Source organism: Hippopotamus amphibius, chromosome 11 (assembly GCF_030028045.1).
Source record: "Hippopotamus amphibius kiboko isolate mHipAmp2 chromosome 11, mHipAmp2.hap2, whole genome shotgun sequence".
NCBI lineage: Eukaryota > Metazoa > Chordata > Mammalia > Artiodactyla > Hippopotamidae > Hippopotamus > Hippopotamus amphibius.
The window spans coordinates 73,839,580-73,853,771 of record NC_080196.1 but is presented as its reverse complement, the minus strand read 5'-3'; the positions used below and the strand labels follow the sequence as shown (position 1 = coordinate 73,853,771).

The following is a 14,192-nucleotide window of genomic DNA, read 5'->3' as shown; positions in this document are numbered from 1 at the left end:
TATCTATTTCTTCTTGAGTGATATTTAGTAATTTGTGGCTTTCAAATAATTTTTCCATTTCATCTAAATTACCAAATGTATTGACATATAATCGTTTATAATTTTTCTTTATTATCCTTTTATGTCTGCAAAATCTGTAGTGATGATTTCTCATTCATTCTGGTTATTGGTCATTTGTGTCATCTCTTTTTTTGTTTATTCTGGCTAGCAGTTTATCAGTTTTATTGATCTTTTTATTTCATTGATTTCTCTCTGTTGTTTTTCAGTTTTCATTTTCATTGACTTCTGTTCTTATCCGTATCTTTTCTTCCTTCTGCTTGCTTTGGGTTTCGTTTGCCGTTCATTTTCTAGTTTCTTAAGATAAAAGCTTATTTACCAATCCAAAATCTTTCTTAATATAAGCATTTAATGCTATAAGTTTTCCCCTAAGCACTACTTTAGCTGTATTCCACACATTTTTAAATGTTGTGTTTTCATTTTCATTCAATTTAAAAGATTTTCTAGGGAGTTCCCTGGCAGCCTAGTGATTAGGATTCTGGGCTTTCACTGCTGTGGCCTGGGTTCAATCCCTGGTCAGGGAACTGAGATCCCAGAAGCAGTGTGGTGTGGCAAAAAAAAAAAAAGGAAAGAAAGATTTTCTAATTTCCCTTGTGACTAGAACTGTGTTGTATAATTTCTGAACTGGGGATTTTCCAGACAACTCTCTGTTACTGATTTCTAGTTTAACTCTGTTGGGGTCAGAGAACATAGTTTATGATTCCAGTTCTCCTAAATGTGTTGATGTCTGTTTCATAGCTCAGAACATGGCCCATCTGGAGAATGTTCTGTGTACACTTGGAAAGAAGGTGGTCAAGAGAGTATTCTGAGAAGTACTAGGGCCAAAAGTGCCCCATGGGCCAGAGTCAGGCTCCCTGGGGGAAAAATGGGGGCTCTTCTGCCTATAAATGGAGGCTGAAAAAACAGCCTTGAAGCTATCCAGTGCCCATTGTCGGGCACTGGCTGTATGAGAACCTGGGTAACAACAATCTCATAGCCGGGATGTGGACAAGACTCCCAAACCAGGATCTGTGCTGAAATGTGACATTCTCAGCATCACCATAGTGTGCGGGTCCTAAGCTGTCAACATAAGACCTGGTTCTGGACTTCGGGGCCTGGGGTGGGGGTGATGATAACATAAGATCACTGGACAGGGCACGGAGAGTGCAGGGAGAAGAGGAAATCTCCCTCTCGGAAGGAGCCTGCAAACACTGTAATAGATGAGAAAGACCTGCAGCAGAAGCAACAGTCAAGTGATGAGTTACCTTTAGAGAAGATGAAATCGTAGGACAATCTGAATTACTTTAAAGAATAACATCCAATAGAGGGAACAAGAGATTAGAAAAAAAACCCTAACACTAGAAACCAAACAAGAAGATGTAAATATGAAAAGATCTAAGTAAAAATCATGGAAATGAAAAAAATATACTCAGTAAAATAATTCAGTAGATAAGATAAACCCTAAGCTAGACATAGTGAAAAAGGCTTTGGGGAAAGTTTAATAAGTGCTTTTGGAGTGAGGGCTGATTGTAAACTGTTAGTGGCTATGGTTGAGTATACATATGGCAAAAACTAATGCTAGAAAAGTAGCTCTTTTCCATCCCATTAGGGTGATTTTAGTGCATGGTTTATAGGTCTAATATGGAAAGGAGGGGGGGATGTCTTTACGTTTTCAGGAAAAAAAAGCCACTTGAGTTACTTTGATGTCATCAATTCAACCTTGCACTTTTTCAGTGAAGGGAAGGGAATCAACATTTTGGTATCCGTCCTATGTGCCAGGCCCTGTGCTGTGCTTTCCTTAAGTCTCACAACATCCAATGAGGAAAACAGTGTTATTTTTATTTAACAGGCGTGTAAAAGCTAAGTAACTTGCTTACAATCACACAGCTAGTATGTGGGGATTCCAGAAGAATTCAAGCCAAGATGAAATTCTAAAGACCATGCTTTACCCACTTTACTTCTTATGCAGGTGTTCTACTGACACTCTTTAGAATGATGTGCCTTGTTTGCCTACAGCAAAATTAAAATAGAACTGTGTTCTTGCAATATCACACAAACACTGAAAATTCAGTAGGAATATGTATGAGATGGCAACTAACTTTTTTGAATGGTCCTATGTATGTGACACTTTATAATACATTAGTCCACTTATCAATGAAAACAACCCAGGAGCTTAATATTACAATCCGTGATATAAGATGAAGGAGATAAGGCCCAGTGAGCTTATCCATTAAGTAGTAGACCTTGGGTTTGAACCTGACCTGGAAAGCCTGTGTTCTTTTACCCAACCCTGGCTCTCGTGTGCAAATAAAGATAATAATGTTTCTTTTTCTTATAAAAGTTTTCAAGGTATTAACACATTTTTTTCCAAAAAGCTGAAAATAATTACTACCTAGATATCATATACAGCAGTGTCACCCTCTAAAAGTAATGAGGCTGTTCAGTACCCAAAAAAGGACAGAGACGTGGATTTGGATCTGAAGTAATCACTGATCATCTGTACTGCCGCAGCATGGGTGGGTCACCCACCTTTTTTAGGCTTCTGTTTCTCGTTTTTTCATATTAAATGAGGGTATTCAATTAAATGAGCTCTGAATTTCCCTCCTGCTCTATAATTCTTTGAATCTATAGATTCTTTCAAGAGAAGCCATAGGTACTTCTTTTTAGTAGTGTCAGGTAAAATATATGTTAAAAAGAACTGACTTTTTTATAGAATCTAGAAATTAATACATTAAATAAGTGGCATCACCCTCATTTCTATAAGGTTAGGTCATTAATTCAAGTAAAGTATCTCTTGTCCATTCATGTTTTTAAATTTTACTACTTTATTTTAGAGCCATAGGACAACTTACACCAGAAAGTAGATTCTTCATGTAGCCTGTTTTAAAGAACCATATTTTTTCTAAGGACCAGTATTTATTGGTTTTGCTAAATGAATCTTCTCATATCATCACCAGGTTTATCAAGTTGTTAAAACTTACTCCAAATTTCTACTCTAAAGTAAGATTAACTTTCTATTATACTTTCAGAACCAGTTGCTCAGCTATCGAGCCACCATTTCAAATCATAAATCAAAAATGGATGGGCTGGAAAAAGAACTGAGTAACTTGAATCACGAATTTGAAACTTTGCAAGAAAAGGTAATGTGTTAGGTCAATAACATTAACTTTTTTTTTTTTTGGCTTCCAAAATATTGTTAGTTTTTTTCCTCCCATCAACTTAATTTATTGTTCATCAATTTGTTTTTCGTATAGGTTCAAATAAATTCCAGAAAAGCTCAAACATTATATAACAATGTTGATCGGACAACCCAAAGCGCCAAAGAGCTGGACACGAAGGTTAAAAATGTCATCCGGAATGTGCACAGTAAGAAGAGTTACTCAGCCCAATTAAATATCTTTTATATTTCTTTGTAGTCTTTGTTTTACAAAGAAGAGTTCAACATTATGGAAAAGAACCTGTAGTGATACTGAAAAACGAATATGAACCCTCCATAAAAATCTCTGCCTTTTGTTTTTTTAGTCGTCTGCTGGGGTCCAGAATTCCCAGTTTAATAAACTGCTTGATGTTTTCCAGTTCTTGTGAAGCAGATCTCCGGGACAGAAGGAGAAGGCAACTACTTGCCTTCGGGTGATTTTTCCAGGGAGCTGGCTGAAGCGGAGCGCATGATGAGGGAACTGAGGAACCGCAACTTTGGGAAGATCCTGAGGGAAGCAGAAGCTGAAAGAAGACAGGCTCAGCTCCGTAAGGACTCCCCCGCCCCTGCCCCCCGGATTCTTGCATCCAATCCATTCTAATCCGTTTGAAATACAGTGTGCAGAGTGCAGTATGGAGTCCCCGGTGCCGGGTGGAGGGGCTCGTTGTTTCAGTGTATGTTACACGTAGAGGACCATGTGGTGAAAATGGGCAGCCCCTTCAGGTTACTCAGAGGCTGTAGGATAGAATATCTTTAAAAAAAATTTTTATTGAAGTATAGTTGATTTACAGTGTTGTGTTACTTTCTGCTGTACAGCGAAGTGATTCAGTTGTATATATATATATACACTCTTTTTCATATTCTTTTCCATGGTGGTTGATCACAGGATATTGAATATAGTCCCCTGTGCTGTACAGTAGGACCTTGTTTATCCATCCTGTATGTAATAGTCTACATCTACTCATCCCAAACTCCCAATCCTTCTCCCCCCACCCCCCCTCCCCCTTGGCAACCACAAGTCTGTTCTCTATGTCTGTGAGTCTGTTTCTGTTTCATAGATATGTTCATTTGTGTTGTATTTTAGAGTTCACATATAAGTGATATCATATGGTATTTGTCTCTGTCTGGCTTACTTCGCTTAGTATGATAATCTCTAGGTCCATCCATGTTATTGCAAATGGCATTATTTCATTCTTTTTAAAGGCTAACATTCCATTGTATGTATGTACCACATCTTCTTTATCCATAAAATAGAACATCTTACCATCATGCGAAAAATGAAGTTTCTTCTCCTTAGATATTAGACACTGATACCTTTTTTTCCTTTTTAACTGCATTTTCATTCTTCTTTCATTCAGCTCCACTCAGCTTTCTCATTATATCATTTTTAATGGTCACCTCATCACCATTGGGGTTTTGAACCATATGTCGATATTAACACTACTATTACCCCCCAAAATGGGTATACTAGAAATTAACCAAATATATCTAAAGGTTTAGGTTAGGGGAAAAGCCTCATTAGCTCAAAACTGTAAGAAATAATAGTTTGGTGTATATTTTTCCAAATACTGACCTTTATTTTCTAGTAAAATGATGTATCAGTGGTGAATATACAGATAGTAGCAGTTCTCTTTTACATTTGTACTGTTCAAATTTAATATTAACCTTGGTTTTAGCTGCAAGGAGACAGTATTAGTAGTAGAAGGAGCATGTGCTTTGGACTCTGCTGGTCAAGTTCAAGTCTCAAGGCTGAAACCTTGTCACCTGATTTCTCAGGCCATCCATTTTCTTATCTGAAACATGAGGATGACAGTGACTGTTTTCATGTGCTTGTCATGAAAGTTAAATGAGACCATGTGTGCAGGGCATAACATAACATAAATGCTAGTTTCTTTTCCCGTTCCCTTGCAAGTCCAAGGAAAAAACCATGAAATGAGTAGAAACTCAATTCAATTCTCCTTCTGTAGTGTTTATAAGTTAGCCTCGATGTACTCATCTCTCAAGTGAAAAACAAAAAGGTGATGTATTACAGTGCTGAACCGGATAAGGAGCTGGCTGGAAAACCACCAGGTGGAGAACAATGGACTTGTTAAGAATATACGAGATTCTTTAAATGAATACGAAGCCAAACTCAGTGACCTCCGTGCCACTCTACAGGAGGCCAGCACCCAAGCAAAGCAGGCTGCCGGCCTCAACCAAGAAAACGAGAGGGCTTTGGAATCCATCAAGGTGAGGTCACGGTCAGAATCTGCACGGTTTGGTTAATGACGAGGTTGCGGGAACAGGGATCCTTATCGTTAATAAAGCGGCAGAGCCAGGCACTGTCTGTACGGAAACCCTGATCAAACAGGAGCAAGGCATGAAATGAAAAATCAAAGTAGTTCCTGCTCTTCAGTGGCCAGATAAAGCTTCTGAACTTAAACCACAGAGAAAGCAAAGCTTCAGCCCCACCCCTAGCTGATAGAGTACTAGAGCAGTAGTGCTGCCAAATAGGTGAGAAATTAGTGTCGTCATAATTAATTCAAAGTGTACCATGTATGTTTTCAGTAACTGACTTTCTGTGTCATGCATGTAAACATCATTATCAGAATCACCAGCAAAGGTATTTTAAGCCATTAACTGCTCTATAGGAAATAAGTCAAAATACAGGCCACATGCAGGAGTTGCAGTGAGAATTTGAAGCTCAGGATTCTGCAGTGTGTATTTCAATGGTGAACACTGTGCGCTAAAACAACAACAAAAATGTGAGAGGCTATGAAATGACAGTAAGATCAAAGTGGGATAACAGAGGATGGAACACCTTCCCCCGGCCCCCCCAAAAAGAGGAATTTAATAAAAGAAAATGACTACCATCTTCACAGATGGTAATATGGTTATCTCCCAAAGCCTCTTCAGGTAGTAACACCTCTGTTGGAGTCACTGGTTATGCCCAGGGGTGGGGAGCAGGATCCAATTTTATGGCTCTCTGAACTCTGGCAGCCGCCAGCCTGGCATCCTCAGGTCCCGTATGCTTTCTTATTGAAGTGCCCCTACATCCTCATTGGGACCAGCATGTAGAGTGTGCTGATGGTTGGTGCCAGTTTACTTAGTTAAAATCCCTTGTTCTGATCCGCTGACCAGAGCGTAATTATACATCCACCTCATGGACCTAGTTGACCCCAGTGTGGAAACCTTCTCCAATGTGATTGCGGTGGTTGCATTGGCATGTAGTTTTCAGAAACTATGACAACATACCCTGATGACAAATTAAACTGCTTTCTCATGGCTTTGGAGTGGCCTAGATGACTTTTAAGTTCAAGAAGATATTCTGACTGAAATTACTTCTATGCTGTTGTCCAATAAATATGCCTGTGCCTTCTGACAATATATCATGACGCTCACAGATACTCTTTTTATTCTCTCCAGAGGCAAGTTAAAGAAATGAATTCCCTCCAGAGTGGCTTCACCAAGCACCTAGCCACTGCAGACTCTTCCTTACAGCAAACTAATACTGCCTTGGAGCTGATGAGGAAAAGCCATGAGGTAGAGGCAAAACTGATTCTCTAGAAACTCGAAAAGCATTGAAATTATATTTCGAGGAAACTATGAGATAGGCTAACCAACTTTTTTCTCCAATATGTATTGTAGATGGAAGAAAATATACCAAAATGTTAACAGTGGTTGTCCCTTGGGGGAGGGGGTGAATGATGTGTCTTCTTTATATCTGTCTCTGTTACCTAATTTGTTTGCAATGAGTGAATGTTACTTTTGTGACAACAACAACAAAAAATGTGATGCTATTTTTAAAATCTCAGGCATACATTAATTAGCAGAAGACATTTAGGGCTGGTAAAAGATTGACAACATTTCTTAGCTGCCCATTGGGCATTTTGAAAATATCTTTTATGATCGCTATTTCTACGTCAGAAAAAAGGTATTTTGGTTTAAGTGTAACTCTACACTAATGATGATAATGTGCTTTTATAAAATTTATCAAAGTGGGTACCCACCATATGGAAAATGTTCAAAATGGTGGTAAAACTTGGGAGAATATTATCAGTGCCACTCTCTGAAGTGACCAAGGAGTAACTAGCGTGGTGAACGGGCTCAGAAAACAACTTCTCGTTGTTGCCTCCTGGAAAGGTCACGTATGACATAGTTCAAGAAAATGGTATATACGTGCTTTGCTTAAATTGACACTGTCTTTTGTTTACTTGGAAAATATAGGAATATGAAACACTAGCTGTCACTTTAAATGAAGCAAGACACGAGCTAAGTGAAAAAGTGAGAGAACTTTCCAAGTCAGCCAGCAAAGCATCCCTGGTGGAGGAGGCAGAGAAACATGCGCAGTCTTTACAGGAGCTAGCAAAGCAGCTGGAGGAGTGAGTGGCTGGCCTGGAGGTCTAACCGCAGGGGCTGCGGGAGCCTGGTGGGAAGGCCTCCCGGGGGGGCAGGATCTCCAGACCAGGGTGGAGGGCGGCACCCAGGGCCCAGGTCCGAACCCCACCAGCAACAGGGGCTGATTCCCAGCTGCATCCTTGGGGCAGAGCTGCAGAGCACACGGCCCCACGTCTCCATCGGCTCAGCGGCAGGCAGGGCAGCTGCCGGAGACCTTCTTCCATACTGTTTTCCAGGATCAAGAGGAACACCAGTGGCGATGAGCTGGTGCGCTGTGCCGTGGACGCTGCCACTGCATACGAGAACATCCTCAACGCCATCAAGGCGGCTGAGGATGCAGCTGACAAGGCCACCAGTGCGTCCGAGGCTGCCCTCCAGGTGGGTACCTGCCCCAGCACCTTCTCTCCATGCATTCATTTTCCTATTTTCTTTCTGTGTGCACCGAGGAATAGAAAAAAAGCATTATTTTAGATCAGAATGTATTATATAGAGTAGACTTGAACTTGCTCTGGGTATTAGTCATTTCTGTATTTACTAGGCTGTTTGATAAATGTAGCCCGGTTTTAAAAATCATTTGTAAAACCAGATAGAAATCACAGTGATTATTGATTTTGAACCATGAAAGTATTCTAGCCTGCTTCTTACCAGCTATACTTTTATGCTGTGATTGAGTATTGAGTATTAACATTTACCAAAGAAGAGAAATTTTTATACACAATTTGATAACCATTTATTTCCTGTCTTTTGTCTTACACCTGAGCATGTCTGTGGAGTCCTATGGAATCTTAAATGCGCCATATAATATTCCCATATCTAAAAATAAACAGCAAATTAGTAACTGTGAGAGAATTAGTGGACAAATCTTCTTGAAAGGTTGAAGATTTTTATCTCCCAAAGATTAAAAGCCTAAAAGCAACTGAGCTCTGTCTTCCATTATTACAGAGGGTATTGTACAAGTGACAATGAGAAAATGAGACGGTGTCACATAATTTGTCATAATGTCAGCAGAGATGGGTCTGCCTCCCCAAGCCACAAATGTCTACCTAGAGCCCTACCTGTATCTTTTAAGGAACAGTACTTTTAAACCTCTTCTTTACCTCCTAACTTCATTCTTTAAAGATTAAAGGTAAGGGCTTTGGGGAAGGATGAAAACGCTTACTCCATATTTCCTAAAGTATATCACCCTTAAGGCTGATAAACGCTTTGCTTTCAGACGGTGATAAAGGAAGATCTTCCAAGAAAAGCTAAAACTCTGAGTTCCAACAGCGATAAACTGTTAAATGAAGCCAAGATAACACAGAAGAAGCTACAGCAAGGTATTGAGGGGCTGGGGTTGGGGCTGGGGTAGTCAAGGGCTTGGAAACAACCTATGAGACCAGGAGAGGCAGCCCTAGAAGCAAATGCACTTCTTGAATCTCAGTGTCCATGCACAGATTTGATGATTCTACTCCGTATTCTAACATGCCAAATTAACTGGAACCTCAGGAATCTGAATGAATCTTGAGGCTGAGAGTCTTGTTTTGGCTTGGCCTTGGGTTTGGGGGAGGGGATTCTTCATTTACTCCCAAGGGCCCATGGCACTGGGGACCCACATAGCATCAGGATATATACAGCGCTGCTTTCTTATTTAAGGCCCAGATACTTAGTTTCAGGTCATTAGAGCAACTGGTTCAAAACTTCTTAAGCCCTAAAATCTTAGCAACTAAAAGTACCAAAAATCACTACCACTGTGAAGCATGAGGATTTTTTAATTTTTAAATTTTTGTCTTTGAAATTTTTCCACTTATTTCATTTGATTTTTTTAAAAAGAATTACACCGTCTCAATCTCACCAAATTCCTGTGTTCAGAAATTGCTGTCTCTTGCTTTTCTTTGGTCTCCTGTGGTCATTCACAGACAAGCAGCCATCCGAGCTCTTAGCCCTCACTCACCTTCTTAATCCTTTCAAAGCAGTTAGATGCCTTCTGCCAGTAAATAAGTACATTTATTTATTTGTCTTTTTTTCATTTTTAAAAATTAAAATGAAAAATAAATACGAAAGCATGAAAAAGAAAATACCAAAAAAAAAAAAAAGTACTAACATGCAGTCATTTGCCTAGCAAATTTCAAGGATTAAAAATTCCTGGTATGTCACCTGCCCTCCTTACAGAATTTGAGCTAAGAGGTAAAGATCTGTGTTTTTAAAAGGATTAGGATGCTAACTACATTGTTATTTAACCAGTCCTGGAATCCTAGTTTAAGCCACATATCATCAGCTTGATCTTAATGCATTCAGTGGTCATTTTCCATGAGTGGCAATATGATCAGCTAGGAATGTCTGTGAACTCCATTGCTTTCACTGAATGTCATTAAATGTGTCAGTTTGGAAATGAACGGAAACAATGCCTGCTTTGTGTGTGTGTTTGCTTCAATGAGGCTCTCTCAACAACACTCCTTTACTGTACTCTTGACTGAAGGGGCATCCCTTATGCATTATTTGTTCATTTGTTCATTCATTCATTTGTTCCATAAATACATACTAATATTAAGCCCCAACGAGTTCCAGACACAACACTGTGCTCTGGGACGCAGTAGAAAATAAGACAGACACATCCCTTTCCTTTGCTCAGCAGAGACTTTCGCCCTGAGCAGAGGGGAAGTTAAGCCTTCCTCTGAGCTGTTAGGCCTCTCCCTTTCCTCATGTGCATTTCCAAGGAGCCTGGTACCACAGGCTCTATATGCTCCTGGCACCTGTAACTGGAGGACCTGCACGTCTAGGCATATGCAGTGGACACCTCGGGGATGACCCTTAAGATGCAGTTCTGCTCAATGCTGTGTAGACCCTGGCTACTTCAGGGGCCACCAGTACCCATGGAGGATCGAGATCTTTAGGGTAATTGCCTCTTGCTGCTTTATTTCATTTTAGAAATCAGTCCAGCTCTCAACAACCTGCAGCAAACTCTGAAAATTATGACTGTTCAGAAAGGGCTGATAGACACCAATCTCACGACCATCCGCAATGACCTTCGTGGGATACAGAGAGGTCAGCAGCTCCCTAACCCACTGGACTCGGCTTCTTTTGTCAAACACTTTAGATACTTACCCCTCCCTCTTTGTGTGTGCCTTAGATGACATCGATGGTATAATCAGTAGTGCAAAGAGCGTGGTCAGAAATGCCAATGACATCACAAATGAGGTTCTAGACGGGCTCAACCCCATTCAGACAGACGTGGAAAGAATTAAGGATACCTATGGGAGCACACAGAGCGAAGACTTCAACAAGGCTCTCACTGATGCAGATAATTCAGGTAGCAGGCATCCTCTGGCCAGGATGTGTTATCCATTTCCTCCATCATTATGTGCTTTGGTCAGTTTTAATTTTTCCCTGGTAAAATCTGATCTTAGAAATTAAAGTATTAAAAAACAACTGCACAGAATCCATTCAAAGAGAATGGTTATTCTGTTAGTTGAAAGGACCAAATAGGATTTTTAACAAAAAATCTATGAACATTGCTGTTAATTTTCCCTTTTACAGAGTGGAGATAGAGGTCCCTGAGTCATGAGGAATTGAATTATGATTAATATTAAAGATAAAAAAGCAAAGATTTATTTTTTTATAGTGGTCAAGAACATGATTTGATGTCTAGATTGCAGAATAAAATCCATGACTTATTTATATAGACATATGTATAATATATATTTCTATAATGTAGAAAAGGTATTAATTACCTAATTCTGAGTCATCCTGTCCGATATTTGGGACCCAAATATAGCACTTGAACAAGTTCAATACTATCAGTGAGAACCTTTACTCAGCTCACAATGATAAATTTGTTTCATAATCTCACCAACAGTAAAGAAATTAACCAACAAACTGCCAGATCTTTTGAGCAAGATTGAAAGTATCAACCAACAGCTGTTGCCCCTCGGCAACATCTCTGACAACGTGGACCGCATACGGGAGTTAATTCAGCAGGCCAGAGATGCTGCAAATAAGGTGGGTGTGTCCCCACACTGCCTGCCACCAAGGCGCATTCTTTGATAAGTTATCCCATTCATTAAGAAAGGAAAGGTATCTATGTATTCAAGAACTGGCTGGCTGTCTTGCCCGAATTCTTTGGTTGCTCCCAATGTGAAAGTTCATTTCCTCTTATCATCCTTCAAAAGTACACATCGTCTTCATCCCTTAAATGATCTGGTACATCAGAGACCTGGAGCAGTTTCCTTCCCACTGACTTGTGCAGACAGGAAGCAGGATTCTCCTCCAGGCTCCAGTTGGTAAAGTGTTACTGCAAGTTCAAGTAAAGGTTCTGTGATTGGAATGTGCAAATATGATGCTGCACAAGACCAGCCTTCTCACTTTAACTGGAAGTCGTAGAATCCACTTTGTTCAGGTTGGAGGAATGGTTCCTACCAACATGAGCAGTGTTCCAAATAAGAGAGTACAGCCATTTTCCTTCACTGGAAAATTCCATCAGCCCTTCTCATTTTAATCTGACATGACTTACTTGAATTCCTGATGCTTCTCCCCCAGTTTGTTTTATCCTAAAATAATGTAAATGAAATATCTTGCATTTTTCAGCTACCTCCCTATGAGATATTTGGAGACAGAGGGTTGTAAAGCCAAATCAGAGTATCACTGCCCTGGAGGCACCATGGTTGATTTCTAGGCTCAATATTACTTCTTTTGAGCCTCAAAATCTGCCCTTTGTTTTAGAAAAGAGAAGGACTTCCAACACAAAACCTTTAGCAGAAAAACAAAGAACCTAAGACACAGTTTGGCAGAAACTCCCCTCTTCATACCCATACACGTCTTATGAGAAGCAAATGGAAAAGAGTGTGTTTCTAGCTTTTGCCCTTCTATGTTCATTCACTAATTTACTGAACAAAATTTGAAGTGTATAAATAGCACAGTGGTTTAGAACTGGTTAACCAGGGCAGACTGCCTTGTTTTGATCCCTGCTCTGTCACTTATGAAAATAAGACTAGTTACAGTTTACAGATAGGTAACATGTAGTAAAAATATTAAAGCACCCCTGAGAAACTATGCATGGGAATCCAAATCCAGAGTAGTGGTGACCTCTGAGAAGGGAGAGCGGACTGGGAACAGGGTGGGACACATGATGGGATTCAGGCATGGCAGTCATGCTTCATTTCTTAAGCTGGGCGTGCATACGCAGGTTAGAGTCTCTGCTTTTTGTGTTCATAAAATGTTTTCTTAATTAAAATTTTTTTTAATGAGTAGGAGTTTTCCCGGTGACAAAAAACAGAAGGGCATGCCATAGACTCAGGATGTGTGGGGTGTATGGAGGGCAGAGGGCGAGTAGGAGAGAGGGGCATAAAATAAGCCTGTGAGTGTGGGGGAGGGGAGCTCCAGCCTCAGGGGCACCTTGGACAGAGGAAGGCTCCTGCACCACTACGCGGCCCCCGCCCCCCGCCCTCCCCCCCCCCCCCCCCACCCCGCCACGCCTGCTGCCTCGCTCGCACAGGGTCCTCCATAAATACTTAACTGCTTGGGAGATAAAGGTAGAGTGGGTGTAAGTGTCACTCCTAGAGTTATTCTTTAGATTGTTAGAGAATATTTATTTTCTGTGTTTAATGCAGAGCTACCCAAGGGGGTCCACAGCCCAGAGCTAGTCAAGAGAACTTTTGTTACTTCTCTATTATAGATAAGTACAAAGTTGAGAGTAAATGTTGACAAACTTTCAATAATTTGAATTGCCTCAACATCCAAGCATGGGGTCAGTGGGCATGTATTTTACATACCTTCTTTATTTCACTTTTCTAGTAATTTAATTTTTCATATATTTTATAAAAGTGTTTGTCGAAGGCAGATGAGAGGGGAAAAAATGGCCCTTCACCCTGAATTTAAGAAGCACATTCTAGAGAGCCTTGATGCACTTATTTTAAGGACTGGATGCCTGTAATAAATGCAACCATAACATGTAATATGTTAATGGGAAAAAGGTTCCTTAAAGAGTTCATTCTTTAAAAAATATTTTTGATGTATTGTACATCTACCATATCAGGTTAGCTGAGTCTTCCATACAGTAAGTCCTTCCATACAGGTTAGCTCATTTGCACAAAAACCTTCTGGGGCTGGAATAATAATAGTTATTATATTTATATAATATTAATAGGGCTATAATACATATTAATAGGGTTAATTTAATATTAATATTATAACCCTATTATTAATATTTTATATATAAGTTTTATATTATAATATATAATGTTATTTATAATAGGATATAATATTAATATTATATTAACCCTGTTAATATGTATTATAACCCTATAAATACAATACCCTATATTATAATTATATAATATTTACATAATATATTATATATATTATATATAAATACATATTATATATAATATAATATAAAACTCCATACTATTATATTAACATGTAATATTATTATGATGATAGTAATATTATTGTATCATTAATAGGGTTAATGTAATAGAACAACCATAATAATGATACTAGTAATAATTTATTATGGTGATTATTGTTGCTGCCGCAGACACGTAAATGCGCTTCCCAAAGCCCCTGAGCTGATAGGCAGGCAGAACACGAGTGCTTTATTCCGCAGCTC

At 39.5% G+C, this 14,192-nt stretch overlaps 1 protein-coding gene across 6 annotated transcripts in view; it reads left to right on the top strand.

Annotated features, from left to right (window-relative positions):
• The window catches only part of LAMA3 (laminin subunit alpha 3), a 216,759-nt gene that overhangs the window by 167,001 nt on the left and 35,566 nt on the right, over positions 1 to 14,192 (top strand). For all 6 annotated transcript variants that reach the window (XM_057698310.1, XM_057698305.1, XM_057698304.1 and 3 more), the window contains 11 exons: positions 3,066 to 3,176; positions 3,291 to 3,402; positions 3,613 to 3,780; positions 5,265 to 5,461; positions 6,638 to 6,754; positions 7,439 to 7,593; positions 7,846 to 7,987; positions 8,823 to 8,925; positions 10,514 to 10,630; positions 10,716 to 10,895; positions 11,442 to 11,584. In XM_057698310.1, the coding sequence (XP_057554293.1) occupies positions 3,066 to 3,176; positions 3,291 to 3,402; positions 3,613 to 3,780; positions 5,265 to 5,461; positions 6,638 to 6,754; positions 7,439 to 7,593; positions 7,846 to 7,987; positions 8,823 to 8,925; positions 10,514 to 10,630; positions 10,716 to 10,895; positions 11,442 to 11,584 (1,545 nt within the window). The remainder of the gene's footprint in view (positions 1 to 3,065; positions 3,177 to 3,290; positions 3,403 to 3,612; positions 3,781 to 5,264; positions 5,462 to 6,637; positions 6,755 to 7,438; positions 7,594 to 7,845; positions 7,988 to 8,822; positions 8,926 to 10,513; positions 10,631 to 10,715; positions 10,896 to 11,441; positions 11,585 to 14,192) is intronic.